General features: G+C 63.4%; 2 protein-coding genes across 2 annotated transcripts; one reads left to right on the top strand and one right to left on the bottom strand.

Moving 5' to 3' along the window:
* Positions 1-29: 29 nt before the first annotated feature.
* Positions 30-9,335, bottom strand: LOC117003819 (testis-expressed protein 2-like). The gene is given in 14 exon segments (XM_033074130.1): positions 30-596; positions 1,242-1,362; positions 1,642-1,854; positions 1,990-2,118; positions 2,217-2,349; positions 2,572-2,671; positions 2,744-2,898; positions 2,901-2,970; positions 2,973-3,229; positions 3,615-3,915; positions 3,997-4,197; positions 4,276-5,162; positions 6,390-6,554; positions 8,956-9,335. Coding segments are annotated over 12 exon segments (2,682 nt in total). The 5' UTR covers positions 5,152-5,162; positions 6,390-6,554; positions 8,956-9,335; the 3' UTR covers positions 30-470.
* An 830-nt stretch (positions 9,336-10,165) lies between these two features.
* Positions 10,166-12,557, top strand: MSRB1 (methionine sulfoxide reductase B1). The gene is made up of 4 exons (XM_033074157.1): positions 10,166-10,270; positions 10,660-10,802; positions 10,904-11,018; positions 11,478-12,557. The coding sequence occupies exons 1-4, from the start codon at positions 10,216-10,218 to the stop codon at positions 11,507-11,509; spliced, it is 345 nt and encodes a 114-aa protein (XP_032930048.1). The 5' UTR covers positions 10,166-10,215; the 3' UTR covers positions 11,510-12,557.
* Positions 12,558-13,163: the final 606 nt, after the last annotated feature.

Genomic DNA, 13,163 nt, shown 5'->3' with positions numbered 1-13,163 from the left:
TGTACAACACAAGGGCTGCTAGGCAGGGCTGGCCAGTGATGGATTTATTCACTTGGGATCCTTCCCCACCCGTGCTTCCCTCGCAGCCCAGCTGCCTGCAGGGAGGGGGGGATGCCTTGGAGCTGGGAATTTTGGATCAGCAATGATCCCAACCCCTTCAGTGCCATGATCCAGGTGTCCTGCACCCTCTTTGGGAACCAGACAGTGGGAAGCCCAGCCCTCCACTGTCCAGAGCTGCCTGCTTGCCCAGGAATCTGGCAACGTGGCCATGGAATTCCTGGCTCTCCAGCAGCCTGCTTGTGCCCTGAACGTGTGCTTGCAGGATTTGGGGAGGCTCATCTGCAGAAGCAGAGGATGAGGATGGACCCAGGCACAGCCCTGGGTGCAGTCAGTGGCCAGGCCCCGGCTGTCCCCGTGTCCCAGCGAGGTCCCTGAGCTCTGGGCAGTGTCCCTGCCCCTGGGGCTGTGCTTCAGAGCCTCCTGTCCCCCTTGGCTGGCAGGTCCTGGGGCAGTGCTGTGGTTGCTGGCCAAGGATCCAGGCCAGAGCTCATGATGGGAATGATGAGATCGTCCATGTTCGGCATCACCAGGATTTTCTGCAAAGAGGAATCCAGAATAACAAATCAGTGGCTGTCAACACCACGGGGACACTGCCTGGAGGTGACTTGGCAGGAGCCACACCCAGGCTGTGAATTGGAGGTCCTGGGATCCCACTCCTGCAGCAGCAGCCCCAGGAGGGTCCTGGCTCTGGATATCAGGGTGGGGACAAGCAGGAATATTTTTTCTTTGCCCTGCCACCTCTATGGCTGCCAGGGTGGTCACAGGAGAAGGGAGACACCAGCCCAAATGGGTGGCTTTTGGGAGGCCCTAAATATCTGTAGGGACATTTCTGCACTTGAGCAGCAGTGAGAGGCTGAACACAAACCCTTGGGAAGGCAAATCTCCCAAACATCCCCAAACCAGAACGGACAGGGGGATTCAGCCCCTCTGCAGGGTGTCTGCCTGGGACTGCCTCACACCCCAACCCCTCCCTGCTTGGGGCAGGGCTGCAAATGATGGGAGGAAATCACTTTTCCTCAGCCCTTGAGCTCCTTATTTGGGTTCTGTGTCTTCACTGTTCCAAGCTGGCCAGCCCAGACCAGTGTTGGCTTTTTGCAGAAACACCTGGCCCAAACTGAGCTTGGCAGCAATGCCCAAGCCCCAGCAGGGTTTGCTGAACCCCTGAACAACAACCCAGGCACCTGAAATTCGTGCTTCAGCTTCTTCTCAATCCACTCGGTGACGTGCAGGAATGTCACCTCCCTCTCCCCCAGCTTGGGGCGCACCTTCAGCTCCAGCTGTGGGGGCACTCGGAAGCTGTACCTGTGAGGGGAAAGGAAAGAGCCAGAAAGCATCACCTGGCAAAGATGTGGCACAGCCCAGGAGCCCCCACTGCTGGGTTTTAGGGAGGAGGTGACAACTCAGGGTCCCCAGACGTGTGTTGGGGCTGGGTGCAGCCTCAGAGAAATCAGCCTGAGGTCTGTGAGCCCCTTTGGTGCCCAGGATGAGCCCAAAGCCCTGGAGTGGCTCCTTGCAGGGAGCAAGAGGAGCAAGAGGAGCAAGGGGAGCAGGAGGTGGCTGCGGGGGAAGCAGAGCTGGTACCAGACACGGTCGGTCGGTGGCGGGGGGATGTTCACAGCCAAGGTTCCTGCCAGCTCCTGCACCTCCACTGTCAGCAGCAGAGGGGTGTTGGAAACCTCCTCCATCTTCTTCTTGATGAACTCGTTCTCCGTGGCCTTCTGGAAGTACTTGGATTTGGCAATCTTGTCCACGAAGCGCAGGATCTTCCAGCTCGTGCTGTTGCTGCTGATGTGGCTGAAGCAGGAGAGGCTCCAGCTCAGCCCTGCTGGATTTTGGGGTCCCCCCACCCTCTGCCACAGCACCCTACAGGGACAGAGTCCCTGCCCCTGCCCATGCCCCCCATGGCACAGACCCCCAGCACCCCCTTACCCCTCGGTGCCAGGCGGGGGGAGCCTCTCTCCCATGGGCTCTGCACTGGTGCCATCGTCCTCGTCCGAGGAGCCAGCGCTGGAGGACTCAGCATCGCTGTCTGCCAGCAGGATCAGCCGTGGCCTGGCCCTGCGAGCCCAGGAGATCAGGGCTGCTCTGGGACAGCAGCCTCACCTCGCTGGGGCAGGAGGAGCGGGATGAGCCCCACCCATGGACAGATTCCTTACCCCTCTCTGCCTGCCTCTGCAGGGCTGCTCTCCTCTGCAGAGCTCTCCTTCCCCAGTTTGCTCAGGTTCATCTTGGTCTCCAGCGTCATCTGCAAGGAGCCGCTGTAGGTGACCTCCATGTCCACCCAGAGCCCTGCCAGGGAGAGGGACAGGGCAGGATCAGGTCAGCACCACAGGGCTCAGAGCTGCTTGTGCACTGCCAAACCCTCCCAGCTCTGGGGACTGGGCTGGCAGCTCCATAAAGCCATTGGATGGCTCCATAAAGCCATCCTGGAGCCAGCCCTGTCCCTCTGTGGGGCTGGCAGCTCCATAAAGCCATCCTGGAGCCAGCCCTGTCCCTCTGTGGGGCTCTTACCTCGCTCGTTGATGCTGGGGTTGGAGGCACTGAGCACGGAGGGGATGGACGTGCCCATGTCCAGCTCCGTCAGCGTCAGCTCGTTCATGAAATACGGGAGCTGATGGAGGGAAACAGTCACCACTCGCCCTGGGGTTTGGGAACAGGGTGATCTGATGCTCCTGCCTCTCACCTTGATCTTGCTCAGCTTCTTCTGGATCTTGTTGGACACCTGCTCTGCCCAGTACCGCTCCCGCAGGAAGTCCCAGAAGATGCGCCCGACCAGCGCGTTCATCCAGGCCATGCTGGCCGTGTCCTCACCGGGCTGGGAGGGGACAGCAGCCACCAGTGAGCACTGGGACCTGCTGTCCTGTGCTCCCCTGCCCCAGGGCTGCTCAAACAAACTGGGCTGGGCTCCAGCAGCCTCTGCTTGGCGCTCCCAGTGCTGGGTTTGTCCCACTCACCTTGGTGGGCGTGGGGCTGCCCAGAGCTCCGTGAGAGGGGCTCTGCTGCGGGCTGGGTGCCCCCTGTGCTGGCACGAATCGGGCCATGTAGGTGCTGTAATCCAGGTAAATCTCCTCAGTGCTTCCTGACACATCCCTGGATGGGTCTGTGGATGGGATGTCCTCGGCGCTGTCCCCGCTGCTGCTGCCGCTGCTCTGCGGGGCCGATCCCATGCCTGGGGATGTGGGATCACAGAATCATTTCTCTTGGAAAACCCCTCTAATGTCATCAATGCAACCACTCCCCAGGCCAGCACTAACCCGTGTCCCCAATGCCACATCCACATGACTTTAACTCCCTCCAAGGACGGGCACTCCACCCCTGCCCTGGGCAGCCCTTTCGGTGACAGAATTGCTCCTGATACCCGATCTGTTCGGTCAGGATGGCACCAGGAGTGACACGGTGCCTGTCCATGACGCCAGGGACATGCCACCCACCCTGTGCTGACGGGCTGGCTACACTTTGTGCTCCTCCCCGTCCCTCCATGCTCACTGCTGCCCATCAATCGCGTTCCTGGCTCAGTCCTGGCCCAGAGCAGAACCGCGGTGGCTGCCCCTCACCTGCCCTGCTGTCACCGTGGCTGCTGAGTGTCCCACGGGCGGCTTGCACGAGGTGCTGGTACCACTCCTCCTTCTCCCGCCCCGTCCGCCCAAACAGGTACAGACACCTGTCCCTGCTGTCCCCGGCCATGTCCTGCCCGGCCACCGCCACCTTCCTGCTCCCCTCATCCCCCTGCAGCTCCGCGTCCTGCTCCTCGCTGCTCCTGCCCTGCCCCTCCGCCGCCTCGGGGAGCAGCACACAGATGGGATATTTCTTGTTCCACGTCCTCTTTCGGGCCAGGCTGGGGGGGCACAGGAAAACCTGCAGCACCGAGAGCGGGGTGAGACCGAGCCGGCTGCGGGGGGATCCCCGCGGGAGGGTCCTGGGCACCTCCGGGCTCACCTTGGCGTCGGTCAGGTCGTAGCAGCGGTGGCTGACAAAGCCGCTGTCCAGGATCTCCTCCTCGAAGGTGGCTCGGCGCGGGATGTTGCTCTTGGGGTAGGACAGCTTGAGGGTGGCCCCGTCCAGCGCGGCGAGCACCGAGTGCGTGAGCGATGGGTGGAAAAGCTCGGGGTCGTACACATGCAGCTGGTTCATCCAGCCCTGGAAAAAAGGGGAAGAGGGGTCCGGCTGCTCCCCGCTCACCCTGCGATCCCCTCCAGCCCCTCACCCCTCTCCTACCTGCAGCTGGGGGGGTTCCCTCGGCTCTCCCGGCAGCAGCTTGGGGCGCAGGCGGCCCCACGCTCCCCGAGCGGCCGGCGGAGCCTTGGGCACGAGGAGGAGGATGGCGAGGAAGCCCAGGAGCATCCCGCAGAGCAGCCCCACGCAGAGCCCGGCGGCGTAGGGCGGCAGCGGCAGCACCAGGTAGCCGTAGGCGAGCAGGGCGATGGAGGCGAGCGCTCTGCCCGGCACGGAGCCCCCGGACCGCGCTGGCGGCGGCTCCTCGGGCGGTGGCAGAGCGGGTTCCGTGTCTCTCTGTGCCACCTCCACCACCTGGATCACGTCCCCGTAGGAGCAGATCTCGTAGCGGCAATTCAGGGTGGGTTCCCAGGGTGTCCAATCCCGCACCCGGCGGCCCCCGGCCCCTCTGCTGCCCCCGGGGCTGCCCCCCGGCTCCTTGGCCCGGCCCGTGGGGCTGCTGTCCTCGGCCATGAGGCGGCTCAGGCGGCTCAGGGGCTCCTGCACGGCCTCCGACAGCCTCCTCCGGGTGTCCTCCAGCCTGGCGTCGCGCAGGCGGAGCAGCGCGGCTCGGCTCTCGGACGGGGACACGCTGGGCGACGGCGGAGCCGTGCGCGACTTGGCCGGGCTCAGCCGGGGCTGGGGGGCCCGAGGGAGGTCGGCCAGGAGCATCCCCCCGGGCTGGGGCGAGGGAGGACGTTTTGTGTCCCCATCCGGCGTGGGAAGGAGCCCGCAGCCATCCCGGCCGCCGCCGTCCTCCCTGGTGCTGCCGGCGTGAGTCGGTGCCTCGATGTCCCCACGCCGAGGCGAGCCCGGGGACGGTGCCAGGGCTGGAGAGGCGTCTGCTGCCACCGCAGCCTGGTCTGCCATGGCTCGCATCGCCGGTGGCACTGCCGAGGGACAGGGGAGCGGCTGTCAGAGCTGGGAGAGCTCCGTGTCACCGCAGGGTGACAACATCGCTGCTCTGCTCCTGCCTCCCCCAGCGGCATCACCCGGGACCCCCGCTCCGGGCTGGGAACCTCCCAGCCCATTCCGGGATGGGGTGGGATCAGTGGCTGCGCGTGTCTAACGAGGATAAACCTCAGCCAGGCAATTAGCGGTGGGAGCCCGGAGCTGCCAGCCAGGGCTGCAGCCAAACCAGGAGGATTTTCCACACCAGGATGTTCCAGTGGTCCCAGTGCGAGCAGGGATGCCAGGCCAGCGGGCAGCGCTCCCTGACTCCTCTAAAAGCTCCTGGTTTGGGCGCTGCATGAATCCAAAATCCGAGCTGCAGCCCCAGCGCAGCATGGGGATGCTCCGTGAGCACAATCAGCAATCTCTGCCTTTACTGGGGGTGGGAGGCACAAAAGTTTTTCTAACACAAAGTTTGCATTGTCCTGAGGGGTCCCTGCTCCCTGTCTGTCCCCAGCAGCCACCACCACCCCTCGTTGCTGCGCTCCTGCCAAAGCCACGGGCTGACAGCTCTGATCCCCCTCCGGGATTTTGGGAGGGAGAAGGGACCTGCAGGACGGTGCTGAGTCAGCTCCCAGCGGGTCCATGGAGAGCTCAGCCCGTCCCTGCCCTGTTCCCCTCACGGCAGCCCTGCAGCAGCGGCAGGAATGCATCCCAGGGACCCCGGGGCTGCCTCACCCCCACTGCACCGCCCTGGATCTCCAGAGCTGCTCGATGCCAGGAATTCATTACAGCCTGTGCCGCAGCTGCCTCCAGCCCCCTTTATATAATCTCAGCTCTTGCTTTGCTTCTCCTTTGCAGGAGCCACTTGTTAACCCCGAATCATCCACGGGGGATTGTCGCGGTGGTCCCAGCTCCCGGCAGAGCCCGGCCGGTGCTGCCTGCCCCTGGGCAGGGCTGTGGCACTGCTGGCACCGAAACAGCCGAACGAGGAGCGAGCAGAGGGAAACGAGCACTGGAGCTGGGCCTGACAGGGAACCTGCTCTAGGGGAAGGTCTTTAAGGTCCCTCCCGACCCAAAGCATCCCATGATTCTGTGATTCCGAGGGATCCCTCCCCAGTCCTGCCCACCCAGCACTGCAGCCCGGCCACCCCCTGCCCCTCCCCATGCAGGGCTCTCCCATCACAGCCACTCCCAGTATCCCCAGTACTGCTCATCACTCCTACCAGAGCGTCCCTGGGCCGGTCCTTGGAGGGTCCTGCCCTGCTCCGTGTCCCTGCCAGGTCAGGGGGACAGGGTCACCCCAGCGCTGGGCTCGCTGCTCCCTGTGCTCCACTCCACCGTGCCCAGCTCTCCGTTCCCACCGCTCCCGTACTCGTGGGTTTTAAAAGCTAAAAAAAAAAATAGGAAAAAAAAAATCTGTTTCCTGAGAGACCATTAGCACGGTGGAAGACTGAGATAATAATAGCCTGGGTTTGTATGGGAGGTCTCCTCTGGCAGGGATGGTGAGTACAGCGGGGGCTGCTGCTGCTGCAGCCACCCCTGGGGAGGGTGGGGACAGCAGGACAGACCCTGCTGGACCCTCAGAGGGAGGTGCAGCCCCAGGGGAAGCTCTGCTGCTGCTCCAGGCTTCAGAGAGCCAGCACTGAGTGTGGAGGTGCCCCGGCACTGACCCCTCTCCTGGCCTGCAGCTCGTCCCCAGCCTGTGGCCCTGCAGGACTGGGGGGATCTTTTTGCTCTTTCCAGGAAAAATTGGACATGAAAGTCCTTGTTGGGGTTTTGGGGATGATGGTGGCTTTGGAGGTGGCAGCACACAACTCTCAGGAGTGATCCCAGCTCTTCCAGGACATCCCTGGGAGGGATTTGGGATGTCTGCTGAGGAGCAGTGCTTGGGACACACAGCCCAGGATGGTCACACCTCTGCAGGGCAGGGACACAAGACATGACACTGTCCCCCCTCTCTGGACAGGAAAAAGCCATGACCATCAGTGGATTCCAGCTCCAAAATTCCGCTCCTTGCTCCCAGCTTTGGTTCAAATTCAGGTCCTGACATGACCTGAACAGAGACAAGCTGTGACCAGCCTGGCCTGGTGTCCTGGAGTGTCTCCCCCTAAAAGTTTCCCTTCACACGTGGCATGGCCCAGCCTGGCACGGTGGGAGCTCCCGGGTGGGCACTGCCTGCCTGGTGTTTGCTTTGCTTGTAAAAGCAGGGAGTTAATTGAAATATCAACTTCATTAACTTCCCCCAGTCCTCTGGGGTTAATTAGGGTGGCAGTGGCGCTGCAGGCGGGGACGTGGCACCACAGCAGCGCTTTCCTCACCCAGCCAAAGGAGCTGGAAATCCCTCTCTAATTATCTGCACAAAACACCGTGACAGAGCCCGGCTGTGACGCTGTCCCTGGAGCTCTCTGCATTATCCCGAGATAATTGAGGGATTTCTGCAAGCTCAGGATGTGACTTTGGCCGGTGAGCCGGGCAGTGTGGGATCCCAGCTCCATCCTCTGCTCCCACATCACATCGCTGCTGCTCAGGGGGTTTGCTGGTGGGTGCTGGGGTGGGTTTTGTGCTGCTGGGGGAGCGAGGAGCCAGGTGGGCTTTGGAATGTCTCCAGCAGGATGCTGAGAGCCAGCCAGCCCCAGGACCCACTCCCAGAGCCTCTACAGCACCCTGTGCATCCCAGGGCTGGAGCCTCGCCCTCCTCTCCATGGACTCTGCTTCACTCCCGTGTCTCGGTCACTCCCAATCTCTGCTCGTCCTCCCGAGCTGCACGGCCCCTGCAGCTCCCAGGAGCTCCCAGGCAAGGGGAGGGAAGGATCCAGCCACCAACATCCATCCCGTGCACACCGGCACAGCCTCACTGCAGGGAGCAGCAGTTATCCTGTGGATGATGCTGCCGAGACCTGGCTGCTGCAGCCTGGAAATCCACACCCCGGAGGAGTGCGGAGTCTATTTGGAGCTTTCCTTGACATCCCGCTCCTCTGATCTCGGCGGATCTTACGGGAGGCGCTTTCAAAGCCGGGGGATGCGCATCCCCCTCCCTCCCTCCCTCCTTCCCTCCCTCCCCGCGGTTCGGAGCCCCTTCCTCCCCCTGCCCGGGCTCCTGCCACGAGCCATCAATCCCCGGGGCTGCAGCGGGAGCTCAGCCCGCCCGGGATGAAGCCTGACCTAATTCAAAGCGGCAGCATCCAGAGGGCAGCGGCACCGCCGGCACCGGCACCGGCACCGGCCCCGCCCGGGGTCCCGCAGCCCCGGGGAGCTCCGGGCGGCCGGACACGTCCCTTGGCATTTGGGAATGGGATCCATCCATCCATCCATCCATCGCTGCGGCCGCAGGGCCAGGGTAGCACAGCCGGTTTTGTCCAAAGGGCACCAAATTTTTTCTCCTTGCTGGAAGGAAGGTGGCATCTCCACCAGAGCCTAAGCCCGGCTCTCCTCCGAGAGGTTTTGGATAAACTACACAGAAAGGGATTTGTGGTGCTGAATTTTGGGAGGAGAAGGAAGCTGCAGCAGCTCAGCCCCTTTGGAACCTGCCCAGGTTCACCTTCACAGCCCTCACCTTGCCACATGCCAGGCTGTCACCTCCTCCCCTCCGGGACCCCCCAGACCCGGCCAGACCCCGCATCCTCCGCGGGAGGGTCCCCTCGGGTGACCCCGCTCTGCGCTCCCTGCTGTGCTCGCACCCATCCTCAGAGCCCTGGGAGTGCCACAGGGACCCCCAGTCCCACCAACCCCGCCGGGGAAACCGGGGCTGCCTGGCCCCGCCGCCCGGCCCGGGCCCCGCAGCGCCGGTACCTGCGGCGGAACGGGAAGGGTCTCTCGGTGCCGGGGATGGAGAAGGACGAGCAATGCCGGGAATCGCAGCGGTGCCGGTGCCGGGGGAGGATAACGTGGGGGTCAGCCCGGTGCCGGGGGGAACCGGACCTTGTGCCGGGGAAGAAGAGCCGGTGCCCGCTCCGGTGTCAGTGCCGGTGGGAGTCGGTCCGTCCTGGTGCCGGGATCCAGGGAGTGATCGGTGCTGGGATAGCAGGGCCGGAGCGGTGCCGGTGCTGGGATAGCAGGGCCGGTACCGGAGGCTCCGTGGCGGTCCCGCTGCCGGTTGCACATGCCCAGAGCCGGGCTGGAGCCCGCCCCGCTCGCACCGGAGCATCCGCAGCTCCGAGCCGGCTCCGCCTCCGCCCCGCGCCCCCCCCGCATCCCCCCGCATCCCCCCGGATCCCCCGCATCCCTCAGACCCCTCAGACCCCTCAGATCCCCCTCATTCCCCCATCCCGCTCATCCCCGCTCGGGGCTGCCCGGGGGAGGCCGGACCGGGCCGGGGGTCCCCGGGGGATGCAGGGGGGTTCGGAGCGGGACCCTCCCGGTACCGGGACCTCCCCCCCCCGGTACCACCGGGCCCGCAGCGCCCTCTGCGGGTGGCGAGGGGGGCGGCAGGGGCGGGACCGGGGGAGGGACAGAGGGAGGGACAAGGGGTGGGGAGGGGAGGGACAGGGGGTGGCACAGAGAGGGGAGGGACAGGGGGTGGCCCGGAGAGGGGAGGGACAGGGGGTGGCCCGGAGAGGGGAGGGACAGGGGGTGGCTCAGGGAGGGGAGGGACAGGGGGGTGGCACGGAATGGGGAGGGACAAGGGGTGATCCGGGGAGGGGAGGGACAGGGGTGTGGCTCGGAGAGGGGAGGGACAGGGGGTGGCACAGAGAGGGGAGGGACAGGGAGGGGTGATCCGGGGAGGGGAGGGACAGGGGGTGGCACAGAGAGGGGAGGGACAGGGGGTGGTACAGAGAGGGGAGGGACAAGGGGTGGGGAGGGGAGGGACAGGGGGTGGCACAGAGAGGGGAGGGACAGGGGGTGGGGAGGGGAGGGGAGGGACAGGGGGTGGGGAGGGGAGGGACAGGGAGGGACAGGGGGTAGCTCGAGGAGGGGAGGGACAGGGGGTGGCACAGAGAGGGGAGGGACAGGGGGTGGCCTGGAAAGGGGAGGGACAGGGGCTGTCCCCTGTATGGGCGTGCCGGGGGGCGCGGCCGGGCAGCGGAACGGGCCGGGGCAGCGGGAGCAGCCATGTCCTTCTGCTCCTTCCTGGGGGGAGAGGTGTTCAAGGATCACTTCCAGCCGGGTGAGGGGCTCCCCGCGGGTCCGGGGGTGCTGTCGGGGGGATCCCCAGCGGGGCGGGCAGGGGGTGTCCCCAGGCAAGGCGGAACCCCCCGGGTGAGCGGTTTTGGGGGGTTACAGGGGGTGTCCTTCTGCCGAGCATCCTCCAGCCGTGGCTCCGGGTGTCCTCTCTGCGCTCATTTTTGGGATGGGGGAATCTTCCCTGATGGGTGTCGGGAGGGACTGGGGGGTTCGATCCCTATAGGAACCCCTTGTGGGGGGGGTCCTGCTTGTCGGAATGGGGGTGGCGACCCGGCAGCGACCCGCGTGGGTGGGTGTCCCGTGTCCCCTCTGCTGTCCCCACTCTGTCCCCGCGCTGTCCCTGCCCTGACCCCCCCGTACCTCCCTCCCCAGGTATTTACGTGTGTGCCAAGTGTGGCCATGAGCTGTTCTCCAGCCGAGCCAAGTACGAGCACTCGTCACCGTGGCCAGCGTTCACCGAGACCCTGCGGGGGGACAGCGTGGCCAAGCGGGAGGAGCGCCCCGGGGCTCTGAAGGTGCGGATCCCCATGGGACAAAAATCAAAAAAAACCCAACCCCGGTGTCGGAACAACCCCCGAGCCCGTAATGCCAACCCCTCCCTCCCCTTGTTCTGCAGGTGACGTGTGGCAAGTGTGGCAACGGGCTGGGCCACGAGTTCCTCAATGATGGACCCAAGAGGGGCCAGTCCCGCTTCTGAATATTCAGCAGCTCGCTGAAATTCGTCCCCAAAGGTACCGGCTGTGGCTTGGCAGCTGTCCCAGCTCGGGGAGTGGTTTTTGGGGCACGCTGTGTGCTCTGCGCTGCTTTCAGCAGGGTGGCCTGGCCGTGCTGATAATAAATAAATCAGGGAATAAATCAGGGAATAAATCAGGGAATAAATCAGGCTCGGTCTGCTCAGCTCCTCCTGGGTGTGACCACGGGGCTCTGAGGGTTTTGGGGCTGGCTGAGTTTTGGGGATGCAAAGCCAGGGCAGGGAGGCTCTGTGGTGGCACTGGGAGGGTTTGCTGGTCACTCCCTGGGGAAGTTGTCAAAGAAACTTTGAGGAAAAGCCTCGGGAGGTCAAATTCCAGCCATGAGCTGCTGGCCTGCTTGTCAGGCTGTGATGTTGTGCAGCAAAACCCCCATTTCAAAAGGGCTGGTGGTTCTGGAGGAGGAAACACGAGCCCTGAGTGTTCCTTCCCCATTTTTAGGTAAAGCTGACAACGACCTGAAGGAGAAGTAAGCGAGCTGCTGTGCCTGGCACTGCCCTGGCTGATCCTGCCTTCACTCCTGCCTTCACACAGCAGGAGAACACAGGGAAGCTCCTGGATTGAGTTTTCCCCTGATTTCCTGCTCACGGTTCCCCCTTGATTTCCCTGCCAAGCTTTCATTCCCTGATTTCCCTGTTTTCCCTGTTCCAGTTGCCCTCGATTTCTCTGTCACGGTTCCCCCCCATTTTCCCTGCTCCAGCTCCTCCTTGGGGCTGCTCCAGCTCCATCCAAGGAGCTGCTGTGCCTGTGCTGAGCTCTGGGGAGGTTTTGCTGCTGGCTCCAGCCAAGGCAGGACAATGTCCAGAGCCCAGGCAGGCGCTGATGCAATCCAGGCTCTGCTGGCACTCCCAGCAGTAACTCAGGATTAGCTGAGGTCAGGGCTGGGTTAATCCCTGGAGCTATTCTGGGCTGGGATCATGGTATGAACTGCCCTATATAAACCCTTCAGGGTGCTGGGGCAGGGATGTTTTATGGTCCCACTGAGCAGCATCCAGGTGTTTTCCCCCCTGTGCCCACCTTGCCCAGGGCAGGGATGGTTCCACATCGGTTCCATCCTCGACTCTGCCCCGGCCTTACACCTCACTGAGCACTGTGCAATAAATTCCAGGGGCACTCAGGCTCCTCCTGGCTGTGCCCTGCTGGGAAGGAGGCTGGGGTTAAGCTCACAGGCTGTGCTTGGCACTGCTGAGGCTCCAGGAATTGCATCTGCACTCCCCAGCGCTCCCAAGGGCTGCCACTCTGATTCTCCTTAATCCAACACCTCATTTGTGGCCTTCCCTCCCTGTGCCAGGAGCCAAATCCTCCTCTGGGATGGACACACAAGGCTCTCCAAAGAGAGGAAAGGCTGTGGCTGACCCCTGGGCTTTGGGGACACATTTGGGGCTTTTCTCTGCACGTGTTCTGCCTCAGCCCCACGGATCCCAGGGCAGCAGGGGAGGTTTGCCAAGCCAGCCCATTCCCTGGAGCTCACTGCTGGTCTTGTACCTCTCCATGCTGACAATAAAGCACTGATTCACTGTGTTGGAGTGTTGGACACGCTGGGGATGGCATCCCAGGGCTGTGGGTTCCTGCTCTGCTCCGTGCCTGCAGGGATGGGGATGGTTTTACTGAAATCTGCTCCCAACTCCCCAGGGTTTGCCATGGGAAAGGGGATTTTCACTCCTTTTAGCACTTTTTCCCAAATGAAGCCGGTTTTAGCTTGCTCCAAGGGTGCTCTTGGTCCTTCTGGGCTGTCAGGATTTTCTGGGCACAGGCAGCAGAGTTTGTCCCCAGAATTTCCTCACACAAAGCTGCAGGACTGGCAGCCACAACCCTCAGCCTCACACGGGATCTTCACCCCTCTGGAGCTGGATCTGGACCCTGGAGACTTGAGCTGGGCTTTGCCAGACTCCAGTCCCTGTCCAGGAGGGTGAAGTCCCCTCTGGAACTCAGGACCCAGTGCCAGCTCTGCCCCCTCTGCCCTCACCTCGGGTCAGCCTCCAGCTCTAATTATTCACCAGGTTCCAGTCTCAAGGTCCAATCCGCCTTTTAACTGATTAATCCTTGGATTTTAGGTTATTAAGGGGAAATTCTTCCCTGAGGGTGAGGCACAGGGTGCCCAGAGCAGCTCTGGCTGCCCCTGGATCC

The sequence above is a fragment of the Catharus ustulatus genome, chromosome 16 (assembly GCF_009819885.2).
Source record: "Catharus ustulatus isolate bCatUst1 chromosome 16, bCatUst1.pri.v2, whole genome shotgun sequence".
NCBI lineage: Eukaryota > Metazoa > Chordata > Aves > Passeriformes > Turdidae > Catharus > Catharus ustulatus.
The sequence above is the reverse complement of the archived record's forward strand: the minus strand, read 5'-3'. Positions and strand labels throughout refer to the sequence as shown.